This window comes from Dryobates pubescens, chromosome 11 (assembly GCF_014839835.1).
Source record: "Dryobates pubescens isolate bDryPub1 chromosome 11, bDryPub1.pri, whole genome shotgun sequence".
Lineage (NCBI taxonomy): Eukaryota > Metazoa > Chordata > Aves > Piciformes > Picidae > Dryobates > Dryobates pubescens.
Window position 1 is genome coordinate 32,499,763 of NC_071622.1, and position 17,533 is coordinate 32,517,295.

At 55.4% G+C, this 17,533-nt stretch overlaps 3 protein-coding genes across 4 annotated transcripts in view; 2 read left to right on the plus strand and 1 right to left on the minus strand.

The window, feature by feature from the left end:
* On the minus strand, positions 1–11,877 carry LEXM (lymphocyte expansion molecule). Its single transcript, XM_054164973.1, is given in 11 exon segments — positions 1–103; positions 2,132–2,262; positions 5,005–5,157; positions 5,576–5,713; positions 6,769–6,909; positions 7,002–7,139; positions 7,302–7,418; positions 7,524–7,628; positions 9,366–9,380; positions 9,382–9,491; positions 11,799–11,877. Coding segments are annotated over 11 exon segments (1,230 nt in total).
* PARS2 (prolyl-tRNA synthetase 2, mitochondrial) lies at positions 11,876–15,171 on the plus strand. Its single transcript, XM_054164974.1, has 3 exons — positions 11,876–11,906; positions 13,047–13,237; positions 13,511–15,171. Exons 1-3 carry the CDS (start codon positions 11,876–11,878, stop codon positions 15,107–15,109), a joined length of 1,821 nt encoding a protein of 606 aa, XP_054020949.1. The 3' UTR covers positions 15,110–15,171.
* TTC4 (tetratricopeptide repeat domain 4) overlaps positions 14,999–17,533 on the plus strand; it is a 13,027-nt gene continuing 10,492 nt past the window's right edge. The window contains exons 1-3 of one of the 2 annotated variants that reach the window (XM_054165415.1): positions 14,999–15,071; positions 17,012–17,129; positions 17,255–17,416. In XM_054165415.1, the coding sequence (XP_054021390.1) occupies positions 17,030–17,129; positions 17,255–17,416 (262 nt within the window). In that variant the 5' untranslated portion in view covers positions 14,999–15,071; positions 17,012–17,029. Of the gene's footprint in view, positions 15,072–16,841; positions 16,929–17,011; positions 17,130–17,254; positions 17,417–17,533 lie in introns of those variants that run through there. The other variant, XM_009902199.2, reaches the window with a different exon arrangement.

A 17,533-nucleotide genomic window follows, 5' to 3' on the forward strand; every position in this document is an offset into this window, starting at 1 on the left:
CTAGGTTTGGAAATCAGCAGTGATTTCTTCAGAGGTATCTGGACAGCATCGAGCAGAAATCAAATCTCTCCAGCTGTTTCTAGCAGCAGGCTTGAGTCGTTCCCTGTGGAATGAATGGTAGAATCATCACAGAATGGCTCAGGTTGGAAGGGACTTCACAGATCATCTGCTCCAACCACCCTACCACAGCCATGGATGCCTCTCAACTAGACTCAGCTGCTCAGGGCCTCATCCAGCCTGGCCTTCAACACCCCCACAAAGGAGGCAGCCACAACCTCCCCAGGAAGCCATTCCAGAGTCTCACCACCCTCCTACTGCAGAACTTCTTCCTAAGCTCCAGTCTAACCCTGCTCTGCCTCAGTTTCAAACCATTCCCCCTTGTCCTGTCTCTAGACACCCTTAGGAAAAGTCCTTCTGCAGCCTTCCTGTAGGATCTCTTCAGCATTTGGAAGGCAGTTCTAAGGTCTCCCACAGAGTCTTCTCTTCCCTAGGCTGAACAACCCCAGCTCCCTCATCCTATTCTCAGAGCATAGGTGCTCCTGCCCTTGGATCATCTCTGTGGCCTCCTCTGGACTCGCTCCAGGACGTGATTCAGTGGGACCAAATTATTGGCTGGATTTATCTGGTGAACAGAGCTCTTAAAAGCCCAGATATTGCCTTAAAAGCAGGGCTGTAGCTTGAAAAGTCATTTTGTGCTATTTGATCAAAGAGATGTGTTTGAATGCCAAGGCCTACTGACTGTTCAGATGGTTTTTCATTCCTGTTGGAAGTGCAGGGTTAGCAAAGCTGGGCAATGTTGGAAGCTGGATGTCATTATGCCTTCTCCACCACAGGGTAGCTAATTTCTGCCTGGCCTGCTGAAAGCTGCTGAGTTCCATTCATCCAAGACTGATTTCAACTGCTCTCTGGAGATCAAGACAGACCTCTGCAGCACTGTCAGCCCATGGTGCCACCACAGCAGTTTGCTCATCTTGGCCACAAGCAAAGGTGAGAGCAGAGGGCTCCCCAAGGTCCCTCAGTACAGTTCTGGCTGCTTCTCGTGGGCTTCAAAGCCCTTTGTGGTGAAACTGAGCCTTGCTGTCTGCCTTCCTCAGATGGGCAAACCAAGGCACAGCCTGAGAAGGTGGATGCTGTTCAGGGCTGTTGAGCAGCCCAGTGACAGCAGTGGGAATGAGTCCAGACAGCCTGAGTATCCATCCACCTTCTCACTCCCTCCAAGGCTGCCACCTCTAGCTTGGTGGAAGCAATTTGCTTTCACCTCTGCTGCAGGCAGATTGCATTTCACAAGACACATCACCACCCAGCCTGGCACCTGTGAAACGTCTGACTCTCAAGTCAGCAGCTCTTAACCCTCCCACCGCCCCTACAGCATGGGGAGGCACGAAGGGCTCCTCTCTTTGCTGGGGGAGGAGGGGTGCAGCAGCACCAACCTCCCAGGCCACAGATGGAACCTGCAGTGGGGCTGCAGAGTGTTTCTCAGCCCTGAGCCAGTGCTTTAATCACAGCATCATCCCACCTCATGTCAGCTGTGGTGTCAGCAACATTCCCTCAGTCATCCTCAGTCGTCACCTGGAGCACTGCATCCAGTTCTGGAGCCCCTATTGCAGGAAGGATCTGGACATGCTGGAAGGTGTCCAGAGAAGGGCCACAAGGATGATCAGAGGGCTGAAGCTCCTCTGCTATGGAGACAGACTGAGAGAGTTGGGGTTGTTCAGTCTGAAGAAGAGAAGGCTCTGAGGAGACCTTCTTGTGGCCTTCCAGTATCTGAAGGGGCTACAAGAAAGCTGGGGAGGGACTTTTTAGGGTGTCAGGGAGTGATAGGACTGGGGGGAATGGAGCAAAGCTAGAAATGGGTAGATTCAGCTTGGATGTGGCATGAGGGTGGTGAGACACTGGAACAGGTTGCCCAGGGAGGTGGTGAAAGCCTCATCCCTGGAGGCTTTTAAGGCCAGGCTGGATGTGACTCTGAGCAACCTGATGTAGTGTGAGGTGTCCCTGCCCATGGCAGGGGGGTTGGAACTGGCTGATCCTCGAGGTCCCTTCCAACCCTGACAATTCTATGATCCCCAAGGTGTTTTTTCCTGTAAGTCAGCATGAAGCTGCTCTCAGCCCCCTTGGCTGCCAGACTCACTGCAGGTAGGCATCCTGCTTCAAGTTGCTCAGGTAGCGCTGTGCGTCGTGAGGGTACAGGGCCTGGTGCCTCATCTTCCGAAGGGCTTTCTCATGCCTGGTGATGTCATAGCGACCAACACCTACAGGGTTCTGCAAGAAGAAGGTCTTCTGTGTTTTCCCATCCAGAGGAAGCACTGGGGATGTGAGTGGGGCAAAACCAGGAAGCATCTTCATGTGGCCAGGCCTTTGCATGCTAAAAAAACCCCTCATAGCACTGTTTAGCTTGGAAAAGGTCTTTTAGATCATCAAGTTTAGCCATCAGCCCAGCACTGCCAGCTTCACCATATCCCTCAGCACCACATCTACTTGTCTCTCCAGGGGTGGTGATACCTCCCCTACCGCTCTGGGCAGCCTGTTCCAGTGTCCAGTCTAAACTCCCCCTGGTGCAACATCAAAACCTTTCCACATGGATCTCTATCTCCTACCTCCACTGAGCTGGCAGACCAAAGGACCCCACTGGCACACCTGCCCTCAAACACTGGAATGCCACCCCTAGGCTTTGTTCCTTCCTGGATTTATTCCTTTCCCCCTTCAAATCCGGTTTAAGGCTTTCACTGAGCCCTGCTAGCTCCTGTGCAAAGGTCTTTGCCCCTCTGTGGGCTCCTGGCAGCTCTCTGAGGTTCCCCTGGTTTGGGAAGCTGCCCTGTGCACCATGCTGGAGCACTACATTGCAGATGATGCCAGCACTGGAGCTGCTCACCTCAGCAGCTCATAACCACTATGTGGCATAACTTAACCAAACTGAGCCTGACTTGCAGGGCAGGGGGGAGGAGACACAGTAATGGATGCTGGCCTGGCCAGTCCCCTCCACAAGCAGCTCTCATCCCAGCAGTTCATCAAGAAGCCATCAGCTCTGTGGGCTGGAGCACATTCACCAAGTCCCCTACTGCTAGCTGTAGCGAAGGGCTGCTGTGTCACCACCTCCCCACTCAAATGTACTCTGGCACGTTCCCCAGCAATTACAGAGCTGTCTTCTTCCTTGACCTCTTCCAAGCTGCCCACTCCACTGCATAAAGGAGAGAAGCCACGTGAAAGGCTGCTCCTCATCCCCAGCCAAGCTGGGCTGTTTCAGACTAAAGCTTTTCCTGCCTGCTTTGAGCCCTTTTAGGCTTTGTTCTGGTTCTCCACGGGGGAGCTGCTGAGATGAACACAGCGTCAGGAAGAGGTACTAAGGGAAGGGCTGCTACCTGCACTGGCTCTGCAATGTGCTGCTGATGCTGCTGGAGGAGAAACTGGCTGTAAAGCAGCAGGATGTGACTCTCTGGGAGGATACAGGTTGCTCCTGGCACCTAAACAGACTCAAATCCAGCTGCCTTCACCCATGAAGCACATCTGCATGCTTGCAGCTGATGCAGAGCAACACTCATGGGAAGGGTTGTCTGAGTATGCTTCAAAAAGGGCCTGAGGGTACAGGCAGAGACAATGTGGTGGCTGCTAAGCTCACAGGATGTTAGGGGTTGGAAGGGACCTCAGGAGATCATCGAGTTCAACCCCCCTGCCAGAGCAGGACCAGAGAATCCAGCACAGGTCACACAGGAACACATCCAGATGGGGCTTGAAAGTCTCCAGAGGAGACTCCATAATCTCTCTGGACAGCCTGTTGCAGTGCTCTGGGACCCTCACAGGGAAGAAGTTCCTCCTCATGGTGAGATGCTGTAGTTTGTATCCATTGCCCCTGGTCCTATCACAGGATGCAACTGAGCAGAGCCTGTTGACACCCTGTTGACACCCAGCCTTCAGGTATTTATAAACATTGATTAAATCCCCTCTCAGTCTTTTCCCCAGAGTAAACAGCCCCAGGTGTCTCAGCCTCTTCTTACAGGGCAGTGCTCCAGTCCCTTCAGCATCCTGGTAGCCCTCTGTTGGACTCTCTCCAGCAGATCCCTGTCTTCCTGAACTGGGGAGCCCAGAACTGGATGCAGTATTCCAGGTGAGGTCTCACCAGTGCAGAGGGGGAGGAGACCCTCCCTGGATCTGCTGGACACACTCCTCTTAATGCACCCCAGGATCCCATTGGCCATCTTGGCCACAAGGGCACACTGCTGACCTGTGGAGAACTTCTTGTCCACCAGCAGTCCCAGGTCCTTCTCCTCAGGGCTGCTCTCCAGCAGATCACTTCCTAACCTGTATTGGTGCCCTTTATTCTTCCTTCCCAGGTGCAGGACTCTGCATTTATCCTTGTTGAACCTCATTAGGTTACTCTCTGCCCAGCTCTCCAGCTCCTTCTCCTCTGCTCAGCACCAGCCAAGCTCACCTGCCTGCAGGCAGTATGTGCTCAGCATGTGGCTATACACAGAACACCTTTCCCTTCTCCTGGCAGGACATTGAGCCATGGGATTTTATTCACCATTTATTCTTTAGCAACCCATTCTGGACAAGAACAGCAGCACCCAGAGAGGGAATCTCCTCTCTAAAGGATGGGGAACTGGCCAAGTCATCCAGGTTTCTTTTCTTGAGGTATAGGAAGTTCCATGGAAACAGGAGGGAACATTATTTCACTGTGAGGGTGACAGAACACTGGAACAGGCTGCCCAGGGAGGTTGTGGAGACATTCAAGACCTGCCTGGATGTGTTCCTGTGCAATCTGCTCTAGGTGATCCTACTCTGGCAGGGGGGTTGGACTGGATGAGCTTTCCAGGTCCCTTCCAGCCTCTAACATTCTGTGATTCTTTGGTAATAGCAGTGAGAGAAATGCACCTCCTGAAGAGGCCCTCAGAAAAGTTCCATCCTCTCTCCCAGGGGTGCTGGAAAAGAATTGGGGTTGGTCATGGAGGAAGCTCCGAGCCTGACTAGTCTTGTGTGCCTCTCTCACTGCCATGACCATTCACTCACCTGGTGCCCAGTGAAGAGGAGACGGGACTTTCTGTCGAATCTCTTGGCAGATGACCAGAATGGGGGTTGGATGGAGCACTCTGAACTCCCAATGGGTTTTGGGTTGTAGGAACCTGGCCCCACTGCATACTGCACAGAAGGAAACCTGCTACACTTTAGTTTGCTTGCAAAAAGAGATGCACAATGTTGGAGAGCCACCTATCCATCCACCCATTCACTCATCCACCCATTCATCCACCCACTCATCCATCCACCCACCCACCCATCCATCCATCCATCCATCCATCCATCCATCCAATCATCCATCAGTCCATCCATCCATCCATCCATCCATCCATCCATCCATCCACCCATCCATCCATCCACCCACCCATCCATCCATCCATCCATCCATCCATCCATCCATCCATCCATCCATCCACTCATCCATCCACCCACCCACCCATCCATCCATCCAATCATCCATCAATCCATCCATTCATCCATCCATCCAAGGCCTAATGCATCCCCACCCTGGCACTCACTGCACTCCTTGTCATTGGCCAGTGCCAGTGTCCCTGCCCCCACTGACCGTGGCCCTGCAGCTCCCCTCTGTGAGGCATCCCGTGCTCCTCGGCAGGGTGCTGAAGCAGCCTTTCTTCTTGTTCTCATTTGACATCAGCTTATCCACAAAACCCTTCACAGGGACAGTGTCCAGCTCAGTGCCTCTCTTCTGCTGGGATCAAAGAATGGCATGAGAGGCTCAGCCTGTGATGGAGTCTTGGGCAACCTTGTCCCTCCCACTCCACAAGAGCTCCAAGCTCAGTCCTGCTTCCCTCCCGGATCAGTGCTGGGCCCCATCCTGTACAACGGCTTTATTGATGATCTGGACAAGGGCATTGAGTCCATCATCAGTAAGTTTGCAGATGACACCAAGCTGGGAGCAGATGTTGCTCTGTTAGATGGTAGGAGAGCTCTGCAGAGGGACCTTGACAGGCAGGATAGATGGGCAGAGTCCAAAGGCATGAGATTGAACAAGTCTAAGTTCTACACTTTGGCCACAACAACCCCATGCAGTGCTACAGGCTGAGGACAGTGGCTGGAAAGCAGCCAGGGAGAGAGGGACCTGGGGGTACTGGTTGACAGTAGGCTGAACATGAGCCAGCAGTGTGCCCAGGTGGCCAAGAAGGCCAATGGCATCCTGGTCTGGATCAGGAATAGTGTGGCCAGCAAGAGCTGGGGGTGTTTAGCCTGGAGAAGAGGAGGCTCAGGGGAGACCTTATTGCTGTCTACAACTACGTGAAGGGAGGCTGTAGCCAGGTGGGAGTTGGTCTCTTCTCCCCAGCAACAGTGACAGAACAAGAGGACACAGTCTCAAGCTGTGCAGGGAGAAGTTTAGGATTGATCTTAGAAAGAAGTTCTTCCCAGAAAGAGAGATTGGCCATTGGAATGGGCTGCCCAGCGAGGTGGTGGAGTTGATGTCCCTGAAGGTGTTTAAGAAAAGCCTGGATGAGGCACTTAGTGCCATGGTCTGATTGATTAGATAGGGTTGGGTGATGGGTTGGACTTGATGATCTTGGAGGTCTCTTCCAACCTGGCTGATTCTGTGATTCCTGCACAGTGTCTGCAGCTCTCCTGCTCCCCAGATGCTGCTGCTGCATGGCCCTGGCTGTCCAGGATCCAAGGGACAGAGTGAACTCCCAGCAGGACAGAGGTCAGTAGAGGTCAGCTCTGCGTTGGCAGTGCCACCGCTCAGTCCAGGTGCAATACCCCTGAGCAACACACCTCCAAGGCTTGGCGGCCACCACTGGCAGGCTTGGACCTGTCCCTCGAGGAGACCTTGCGGAGGCCAAAGCTGCAAGCCCGCCGCAGCCCTTCCTCGATGCTGCCGCGCAGGTCGTAGGTGCCGGGCCCCAGGCCGCTGCCCTGCAGGCATGGGGACAAAGACAGTGGGGGCTGCGCTCAGCGGGGTCAGGGCCACCCCCTGTCGTGTCCCCAGGGCACAGGGCAGGACTCACCGTGGCTGCTGGCAGGGCACACTTGGGCGTCCTGCTGTCCATCAGCCCTCGCGTGCCGGTGGGGCGCTGGTCCCTCTCCTCCAGGCTGGCGTAGGGGTTCCCCTGGGGGCCATAGGTGCCAGGGCCAGGGAAGCAGTCCTGTGGGAGAGGCCACGGGCAGCCTCAGCAAAGGGGAACAGCCGCCAGCCTGGCACCCACGGCAGCTCCTAACCCTTGCCAAGGGCTGGTTCTCCATTGGCATCAGCCCCGAGGTGAGCCAAGCCCCAGCCCCCAGCATCCCCAGTGCCAGGTGTGACCTACCCTGCGGCCATCCCTGAAGCGTGGCTCCCTCGTGTCACAGATGCCCCGGAGGCTGCAGGGACGAGTCTCCTGCAGAAAGTCCCTGATGTTGTAGGTCCCTGGGCCCAGCCTTTCCTGCTGCAGGAGGAGAGCAGGGAGGGTGAGGTCGGGGCTGGGTGCCACTGCCCGCTCCGCTCACCCTCAGTAGGTGTGCACAGAGGGCAGCTCAAACCCAGCTCTTACCTGGCGTTTTAGCTTCCTCTTTGTCTCCCTGAATTGGAAAAGGGGCAGCTGGCTAAGCGAGAAGGCTCTCTGCTCCCTGGGCCACCCAGAGTCTGATGCTTTTCCCTGCAATGCAGAGCCAGGGCATTGCCATCAGCAGTGCTGGGACCGGAGCTCAGCCAGCTGTGGCTCTCCAGCTGGTTGAAGAGGGAGAGGGACATGGGGATCTGCTGCTCCACATCCTGCTCCTCCAGGCTCTGTGTTTGCTGAGCACCAGGAAGGCACCAGTGAGCTGCAACGTGAGCAGCCCATGTCCCACACTTGAAGCCTGGGGTGCTCCCAGCCTGAGCTGGATGTTCTGGACCATCATGTGCAAAACAAGAAGCTGTTTCCCAGAGGCCACAGACAATGTGGGTGCTGAGGAGAGCTACACCCATAAGTCTGGCTCTCCCCACGCATCCAAGCAAGCCTGACCCCCAACCTCACCTGCCTGTCCATGTCCCCAGGATGGCAGCTCTGATCCCCAAGAGCTGTGTGGATGGTGGCAGCCCTCACCACGGCAGCTGTCACCATGGCACCCAGCATTCCAGTGTCCCTGTCTCCCAGAAGCAGACAGGGACAGCAGACAGCAGGGTTGAGGCAGGGATCCTGGTTGTAAGGGAGGCTCCCAGCCTGGCTAAAGCAACGTATTCAGGGCTCGATCCAGGCTTTCATAGGGACAAATTATCCCCAAGATGCTAAAAAATAGATCCTCAAGGCAACAACCCAACCTGCCAGTCCCAGTTTGGGCAATAAAATGATGCTCCTGGCACTCATGTCCTCTGTGGTGCTTCACTCCCTGCATCTGTGAGCACTGGTGGAGCTGGGCAAGGCAATCTGCACCCATGATCTTCACAGGGGAGGCCCACCAGCCCCATTAAGACCTGTGGTTGTTCAGATGAGAGCAAGCCAGAGTGGAGTAAGCCAGTTCCCTGAGTTCCTGCTTGCTGGGGGCAGAAAGTGAGATTTGCTGCCCAGTCCCAGCCATGTCACCCACTCCCACTGCAGGCTGCATGGGATTCTGCTGAGCCAGGGCAGTGAGGAGCAGGAGAGGCTCCCTGTCTTCAGCCCAAGCCTGGTACTGCTCCAACAAGTCATCAAGTCCTCCAATGCTCACTATAGAGGTAGCAGAAATGGATTATTTCAGCAGCCCACCTGTGTAAAACCCAGTGCTGGTCCCTACATACCTACCAATAATTCATGCTGTGATGCATCCAGCACTGACCAAGGTAGTCCTGAACCTCATGTGATAGAATAGAATATAATGGGATGGAGTGGGATGGGATGGGATGGGATGGGATGGGATTCAATTCAATTCAATTCAATTCAATTCACCAGTCTGGAAAAGATCTTTGAGATCATCGAGTCATCTAACACCATCTAATCAACTAAACCATGGCACCAAGCACCCCATCCAGTCTCTTCCTGAACACCTCCAGTGATGGTGACTCCACCACCTCCCTGGGCAGCCCATTCCAATGGCCAATCTTTCTTTCTGTGAAGAACTTCCTCCTAACATTCATGATCACGTTTTCATCACTGTTGTTTATTTTCAGGAGTGTTGCCTGCTCAGTAGGAGCTGCCTGAAAGCACCTGAGGGTTACTCAGGAAGTGCCTGCAGCCTAGGCAGGGGACATGTGGGAACTGTGTATCCCCCAGAAACTTCCTGAGGGGCAAATCTAAGACAAGGCCCGCAGCCATCACTCCACCGGGCACAAAACCATCGCCCTGAAGTGGTGTGTTTGCAGTAACACCACTGCAGGGAAGTTAGCCACGTGTGTGAGGCAGTGCTGCTGTGCAGGAGGATCACTCAGGATGTGCTGCCTCTCTGTGCTGAGACTCCAAGACCAAACTGCAAATCCTCTGCAGGATGGGGAGAAGTTTGGCCACTGAGTGACTTGGCCTCTCGCCTGCCCTGAGTTCTCTTCCCTAGCCTTGGCCTGGGGGATGCTGCTGGAAAGGAATGCTTTGCACCACCTCCCCAGGGAGCCAGGACTGTGGCTTCTCTGAATTAACCCCTTCAATGGCTTTGGCAAGGTGCTACAGCCAGCACTGCTGTGACTGATTTGGTTTCTTCATTCACCTCAGTGCTTTTCCTCCTGGAAATCCCCTGGGGCAAAGAGGGGAAGGCTCCAGATGGAAGTGGAGACCCTCAGCCCTGTCACATACAGAGCACAGCCCTCCCAGACCACATGTTTGGCCCCAATGGCATAAATCAGCCCTTGGAAAAGCAGCAGGTGAGCAGCTCAGTGAAAGGCTACAGGGACAGCAGTGCCTTTATTAGATTCCCCCAGCACAGCTGGAAAAAATAAGGAGCACAGACATGCTTTCAGGTACATAACCCCCCATCTTAGCTCTGCATTCAGACCTGTCTGCTCATTTCATGACAGATATCAGCTTTCCCCTCAGACAGCAGCTTTCCTACAGCCTCAAACCCTCCCTGCTTGAAAAACTGCCCTGGCAAATCAGTTCAAGATGGGTTTGTCCCTTTGATCAGCACAGCAGGCAGGAAGTCACTGACAGGAACATGGTTCACTTCTGTAGCTCAGGCAGGTGATGGAAATGGTGAAAGACAACCCTCCAACCTCAACCACCGGGGAAAAATCTTCCACTCCCTGGGCAGGCAGCAGATGGCAAGAGATCAGATGTGCAGCATGGCACTGCAGGTCCTGCATGACCTGCAGCTCACTGGCAGGCATTCTGCAGCTGGTGAGAGGTCTGGAGCACAAGCCCTGTGAAGAGAGGCTGAGGGAGCTGGGGTTGTTTAGCCTGGAGAAGATATTAGGCTCAGGGGAGACCTTATTGCTGCCTTACTGCTTCCATAGTGTATTTGTTATGGTTCCATAGTGTAGTGGGTACCACGTCTGCTTTACACACATAAGGTCCTAGGTTCACAGCAAGAGTGGTCATGCATTGGAATGTGATGCCCAGGGAGGTGGTTGAGTCACCAATCCTGGATGTGTTTAAAGGTGGTTTGGATGTGGTGCTTGGGGATATGGTTTAGGAGTGAACCTTGCAGAGTGGGGTTCTCAGCTGGACTTAGTGATCCTGAAGGTCTCTTCCAACCTGAATGTTTCTGTCATTCTGTGGTTCTGTCTACAACCACCTGAAGGGAGGTTGTAGTCAGGTGGGGGTTGGTCTCTTCTCCCAGGCAACAGTGACAGAACAAGAGGACACAGTCTCAAGCTGTGCAGGGAGAAGTTTAGGATTGATCTTAGAAAGAAGTTCTCCCCAGAAAGAGAGATTGGCCATTGGAATGGGCTGCCCAGGGAGGTGGTGGGGCTGAGGTCCCTGGAGGTGTTTAAGAAAAGCCTGGATGAGGCACTTAGTGCCATGGTCTGGTTGATTAGATGGGGGTGGGTGATGGGTTGGACTTGATGGTCTTGGAGGTCTCTTCCAACCTGGTTGATTCTGTGATTCTGTGGGCACAGATTTGTCCCCACTGGGGCCAGCACAGCTCGATGGGTGTCCAAGGTGTGGGCTGGTCCCCTTCCCACAGGGACTTGTCCTCCCCCAGCTGCTGAGGCAGCCACGGGGCTTTTCCCAGCCAGTGTTTGTGTTGCTCATTTAATTGTGGTGAGAAACACATAGGGGGAAGTAATTGCCTGACAAAACCAGTGAAAGCTGCTCTGGGAGTGAAGTTGCTACTGGGCAGCCAGCAAACCTGGGCCAGATCATGACTCTGGCACTGAGCTTCTGAGGGAGTGACCCAGGTCCCTCTGGGCAATGGTTTATAGGATGCTGAGTCACCTCACAGCATTGGCTCGATTATTTAATTACTTTAGTGCTCTTAAATCACTCAGGAGCACCAAAAACATGCTCTTGGATCCCTTGATTTTGCCCCTTTCCAGCCCACTGTAAACAGGAGGGCACACTAGTGAGGATTTCCCATTAGAGAAGCTTGGGGAAGGTTTCTTCAAAGCCTCTTTTTAAATGAAATAAGAACTCGTTCTGACTTCCTTACATTTAAACAGGATTATTCAACTCCTCATAAAATGAGGCTCAGTGAAGTGAAATTCCTCCTCTAGTGGAGTATTTTAATATCTGCTTACAACTGCTCTTTAGAGACACTTAACTTTCCTTTGAGCTTGAGGCAGGCAGTTGAAAAGTGCAGTGCGCAGGTGGTCGCTGGGTGCCAGGTAATGTTTGCTTGCCAGATTGGATGGAGAAAGCTGAGATGAGGTAAGAAAAGGCTTTTAATTGCTCAGCCCTTCTTCAGGCATGCTCCTATGGTCAAGTGGTTCAGCCTCTGAAGACGTGAGGGCATGTTGCCCCCAAGACTCGAGGCAGCCTGGAAGGCGGAGTGGAAGGGCTCAGTTGCTTTCAAGGACCCCATGATAACCAGGAGCCAAATTTACAGCCAAGGTCAACAGGATGAGCAACATCTCAGGGGCTTGCACCACCCTTCCAAGTACTGCTAACCACTGGGTCACACTTTGGACAATTAAGTTGCTGGGCAAGCTGGCCTGGCTCAGTGGCATGGCCAAGGAGCTGACCTGATGCGTGCTAGTGCTCTGTACTCCTTTGATTATCCATCCTGCAACTGGGCACAAGCTGATGAGCTTCCTCTGGTCTCCAGATCCATGTGAAGATGTATCTGCAAGATCTGGAATGCACCAGGATGGGACAGGACCCAGTGCCTTACAGACAAAAAAACCCTCATGTATGCTAAAAATGACCCTGAAAGGGTCCTTGAGGATTGTCTGCTCCTGAGGACAAACTTATACATGGTGAGGATGGGCACATCAGAGACTCCTAACAGTGTCCCCAGCTTTTCATTAACTCTCAGCCCTAAAGCCAGACCACAAAGACTGAGGGGACTGAGGACTCTCAGCTACCTCTTCCTCCTGTTTGGGTTTGGTTCCAGTTAGGCACGAGGGACATGGTGTGGTGTAGTAGGGCTGAAGGCAGCAACAGGGAAGGGAGGGATTGCTGGGTGTCAAGGGTTAAGGCCCTCTGTGAACCCCTCCACTTCCAAAAGGAGAAGAGAAAGGGAATAAGGGAGAGAGATGGCTTGGAAAAGTAAACCAGCTTTAATGAAAACAGTAATAACATTGAAGACACACAAATCTACACCAAATCCATATTGAACCCAGCCTCTCTGGACTTGCTGGCAAATGGGAACTGGATTCAGGAGCTGCTTTATGAAACTGGATTCTGGCACACACAGGTTGGGAACAAAGGCAGGAATATCCTCCTGGTCAGTTTAGGGTCACCTGTCCTGTCCACTCCTCTCTGCAGATGTGGCCTTTTACTTTCTGCACCCCCAATGTGGCACACAAGATTTAACAGTGACCTTGGTCTCCACAGGAGCAAGTCCAAGCAGAAGCCTTTCTGCACAGCAGTCCTTGGCAGTAAACTCTAAACTTCAGTCTTACCACTGGTAGGAGCAGCCACTGTCTGCAGAAACATGCTGTGAACTTCAGAAGGTGCCAACACTGAGGTGAGACCAAGCTGCAAACTAAAATCACTGCACAAAATTAGTTCTGTCCTAACTCAAACCAGGACACTACGGGGAAACATTCACCTTCGATGAGAAGGAAGTTCCAAGAGCTTACAGCAGCAAAGAGCCACTTTCAGTCAAGCTGTCGGTAGAAGCCGCATCCCTGGAAACATTCCGGGTCAGGCTGGACGGGGCTCTGAGCAAGCTGATCTGGCTGCACATGGCCCTGCTGACTGCAGTGACGGTGGAGCAGGTGACCTCTACAGGTCCCTCCCAACTCAAACCATTCCATCATTCTGCGAGCCTGACTCCTGCTGCTGGTTGCTCTTCCCGCCCGGCAGGGGGCGCCCGTCCCTCGCCGGTACCATAGAGTCCCGGCCTCCGCCTCCCTCCCGCAGGGTCATGTTCCGCTCACTGCTTACTTCCGGACGCGGTCTCCCACGTGACAGGCGGCTGTGCTTCCCATTGGCTGTGCCGATGGGGAGGGGGCGCGCAGGGGGCCCGGGCGGCTGCGCGCCCCTGTAAGTGTGTGTGGCCGCGGCCGCCCGTGCCCCGTGCCTGTGCCTACACGTCCCGTGTGGGCTCCTGTGCACGCCTGGCTGTGTCGGTGGGAGGGGGCCGTGCCCCCCGGTGCCTGCCCCAGGCCGTGCATCGGGTGTGCAGGGCCTTCCTCACAGCCAGCGTTAATCCCGCGTCCCCACTCCTAGGTCCCGGCCCCGCCATGGAGGGCTTGCTGAGAAGGTGGAGGCTCCCAGCGCTGAGCGCCCGGCAGCGCGGCTCTAGGCTTCGGCACGGTGCACCGGGCAGGGCGAAGCGGCTGCTGCTCTCGCAACTTTTCCAGCCCCTCAACCTACAGGGCGAGGCGGCTGGGGAGGGCAAGACCGGGGAGCCCACCTGCCGGAGCCAGAGACTGATGCTGCAAGCGGGGCTTATCCACCCCTCCAGCCCTGGCTGCTACTCCTACATGCCGCCCACCGTCCGTGCCATGGAGAAGCTCATCAAGGTGATGGATGAGGAGATGCAGGCCGTGGGTGGGCAGAAGCTGAACATGCCCAGCCTGAGCTCGGCGGAGCTGTGGCGCGCCAGCGGGCGCTGGGATCGGATGGGGCCGGAGCTTTTCCGGCTGGTGGACCGGCATGGCAAGGGCTACTGCCTGGGGCCCACGCACGAGGAGGCTGTAACAGAGCTGGTGGCCGCTCAGAGCAACCTGTCCTACAGGCAGCTGCCGCTGCGCCTCTACCAGGTGAGCAGGAAGTTTCGGGACGAGCCCAAGCCGCGCTTCGGGCTGCTGCGCAGCCGGGAGTTCTACATGAAGGACATGTACACCTTCGACGCCTCCGGCGAGGCCGCCCGCCACACCTACGGCCTGCTGTGTGCCGCCTACCACAGCCTCTTCGACCGCCTGGGCCTGCCCGTCGTCAAAGTGCAGGCAGCCACGGGCACCATCGGCGGCACCGTGTCCCACGAGTTCCAGCTGCCGGCAGAGGTGGGCGAGGACAGGCTGCTGCTGTGCCCGGAGGGACACTTTGCGGCCAACGTGGAGACACTAAGCGAGGAGCAAACGGCGTGCCCCACCTGCGGGGGGAAGCTCTCCCAGACAAGAGGGATTGAAGTGGGCCACACGTTTTATCTGGGCACCAAGTACTCCTCTGTCTCCAACGCTGTCTTCTGCTCCCCTGACAACAAACCCCAGCTGGCAGAAATGGGTTGCTACGGTCTGGGCGTCACTCGCATCCTGGCGGCCTCCGTCGAGGTGCTCTCGACAGAGGACAGCATCCGCTGGCCCAGCCTCATTGCACCTTACCAGCTCTGCTTCATTGCCCCCAAGAGAGGCAGCAAGGAGGAGAAGGAGGGAGCTGTGCTGCTGGAGCAAATGTATGATGACCTTGCAGAAGCACTGCCCCACCTGGCTGGTGACTCGGTGCTGGACGACAGGACACAGCTGACCATAGGCAAAAGGCTGAAGGATGCCAACAGGCTGGGTTATCCCTACGTGATCATAGCTGGGAAGAGGGTTTGTGAGGATCCCCCTGTCTTTGAGGTCTGGAATCAGAACACTGGGGAGGTTTTGTTCCTAACCAAAGAAGGTACCATTGAGTTGTTGAGTAAAGCACAAGTCCCTTAAAATCCTCATCTCTGAATCTCTTATCTTTCCTGCACTAAGTTTAGGATGGAGCAGGAAGTTCCACCTGAACATGAGCCAAAACTTTACTGTGAGGGTGACAGAGCACTGGGACAGGCTGCCCAGAGAAGTTCAGGAGTCTCCTTCTCTGGAGATACTCAAAACCTGCCTGGGTGCTGTCGTGGGAAGCCTGCTCTAGGTGAACCTGCTTTAGCAGGAGTGTTGGACTAGCTGATTTCTCGAGCTCCCTTCCAACCCCTACCATTCTGTGATTTGTGATTTTTGTGATCTGAAGTCTTGCAACCACACCAGGGTTGAGCTGGACTCAGCCCACAATCCCCATGGGGCCAGGAGTGTTTCTCTGGCTGCAGGCCCCCACCAGCTGCTTTTACTGGCACACATAGCCCTGTGCAGCTGTGGGTGCACAGGGATCAGCCCCTCTCTGCCCAGCCATGGCAGATGTGGTCTCTTGAGCACAAACAGCTGTGTGTGCAGGAGAGGGGTCAGGAGGGCTTTCCCTTGCCCTTACAGGTGCTGAGTCATCAGCATGAGGGATTTTAAGGAGAGGAAGGAAGGTGCCTTTCCTCTGTGTCTTGTCTTTGGAGGCACCCAGGTCCTGTGAAGGTGAATGTTAATTAAAGCAGAAGGGTGAACTCAGGACCCTTGAAGATGCTGTGGTGCTGTGAGTCTGCAGGAATTAGCATGGAGAAAGATGTCAGGCACTTGTACCCTGCAGAGCCTGGGGATAAGGATGACCAGAGGGCTGGAGCACCTCAGCCCTCAGCTCCCTTCCCTGCGGCCACCCTCCTGCTGCATCAGGTCCCAAGCTGGGTGATCTGATACAGGCTGGGCAGTGACTGGTTTGAGAGCAGCCCTGAAGAAAAGGGCTCGGGGTGCTGGGGGATGAGAAGCTCAACATGAGCCACCAGTGTGCATCTGCAACCCAGAAAGCCAAACACATCCTGAGCTGCATCAAGAGAAGCAGAGCCAGCAGGTTGAGGGAGGTGATTCTACTCCACTTTGGTGAGACCCCACCTGGAGTACTGTGTCCAGTTCTGGTGCCTTTATCACAAGAAAGATCTGGAGGTGCTGGACCATGTCCAGGGAAGGGCCATGAGGATGAGCAGAGGGCTGGAGCTCCTCTCCTATGGAGACAGACTGAGAGAGTTGGGGCTGTTCAGTTTGAAGGCTCTGAGGGGACCGTCTTGTGGCCTTCCAGTATCTGAAGGGGACTACAAGAAAGCTGGGGAGGGACTTTTGAGGGTGTCAGGGAGTGATAGGACTGGGGGGAATGGAGCAAAACTAGAAATGGGTAGATTCAGATTGAATGTTAGGAAGAAGTTCTTCCCCATGAGGGTGGTGAGACACTGGCACAGGTTGCCCAGGGAGGTGGTGGAAGCCTCATGCCTGGAGGTTTTTGCAGCCAGGCTGGCAGTGGCTGTGAGCAGCCTGCTGTAGTGTGAGGTGTCCCTGCCCATGGCAGGGGGGTTGGAGCTGGCTGATCCTCGAGGTCCCTTCCAACCCTAGCAGTCCTATGATTCTATATCCAGGCCACGTTGTTGCTAACCTTGTCCTGGAGGGTGGTGACATCCCATTCCCGGGCCTGAGGGGGGGTCACCTTTCCCCGTGCCCCAGGCAGGAGCAGCTCCGCCTGCCCCCGCCGTGCTGGGGAGCGGGGACCCGAGTGCGCCGGTGCCGGAGCTGCGGTAGCGGGGCCGGGCCGGAAGGCGCAGGGCGGAGCGGCAGCATGGCGGAGAGCGCGGCGGGCGGCAGCGGCGGAGCGCGGTACCGGGGCGCCTTCAACCCCGACACCTGGGAGGAGGTGAGGCTGCGGGGCCGGGCATGCGGGGCGCCGGGACGGGCCGGGCCGGGCTGAGCTGAGGGACGCTGTGTGTCTGCCCGCAGGAGCTGGAGGCCATCCCCATGTTCATGAAGCGCTGCCCGGCTGAGATCGACGTGGCGCGGCAGCCCGACCTGGCCTGCCTGCAGTCCCTCCTGTTCGACGAGGAGCAGAGCCCCGCAGGTGGGCAGCCTGGGCTGGGCTCTCTCCGCCTGCCCCTGCGGCCGTGGCCGGGTGGAGGCTGCTTGGGGCGCCATGAGAGCTGCTGCCCGCGCCCAGGACCTGTCCCCTCCTTCCATCCCCTGCAGAGCTGGCCAAGATGTACAAAAACGAAGGGAACGAGTACTTCAAGGAGAAGGACTACAAGAGAGCTGTGGTGGCCTACAGCGAGGGGCTGAAGAAGAAATGTGAGGACCCCGAGCTGAACGCCGTGCTGTACACAAACCGAGGGGCTGCACAGTTCCACCTGGGTAAGGAGGTGTGCCCCGTCCTGCCTCCAGTGGGGCTGGGAAGGGGGCTCTGCAGTCCACGTTTGCTTTTCCTGCCCATTTTGGGTTTTCTTTTTCTTGTCATAGGGCATACTGAGT

Bases quoted from the DNA above. Each gene is read 5' to 3' on its own strand.
- PARS2 (XM_054164974.1), top strand. From the start codon at position 11,876: ATGATAACCAGGAGCCAAATTTACAGCCAAG. The intron at 11,907-13,046 runs GTCAACAGGATG...AACTCAAACCAG, and splicing joins GAGCCAAATTTACAGCCAAG to GACACTACGGGGAAACATTC. The intron at 13,238-13,510 runs GTGACCTCTACA...CGCCCCTGTAAG, and splicing joins CTGCAGTGACGGTGGAGCAG to TGTGTGTGGCCGCGGCCGCC.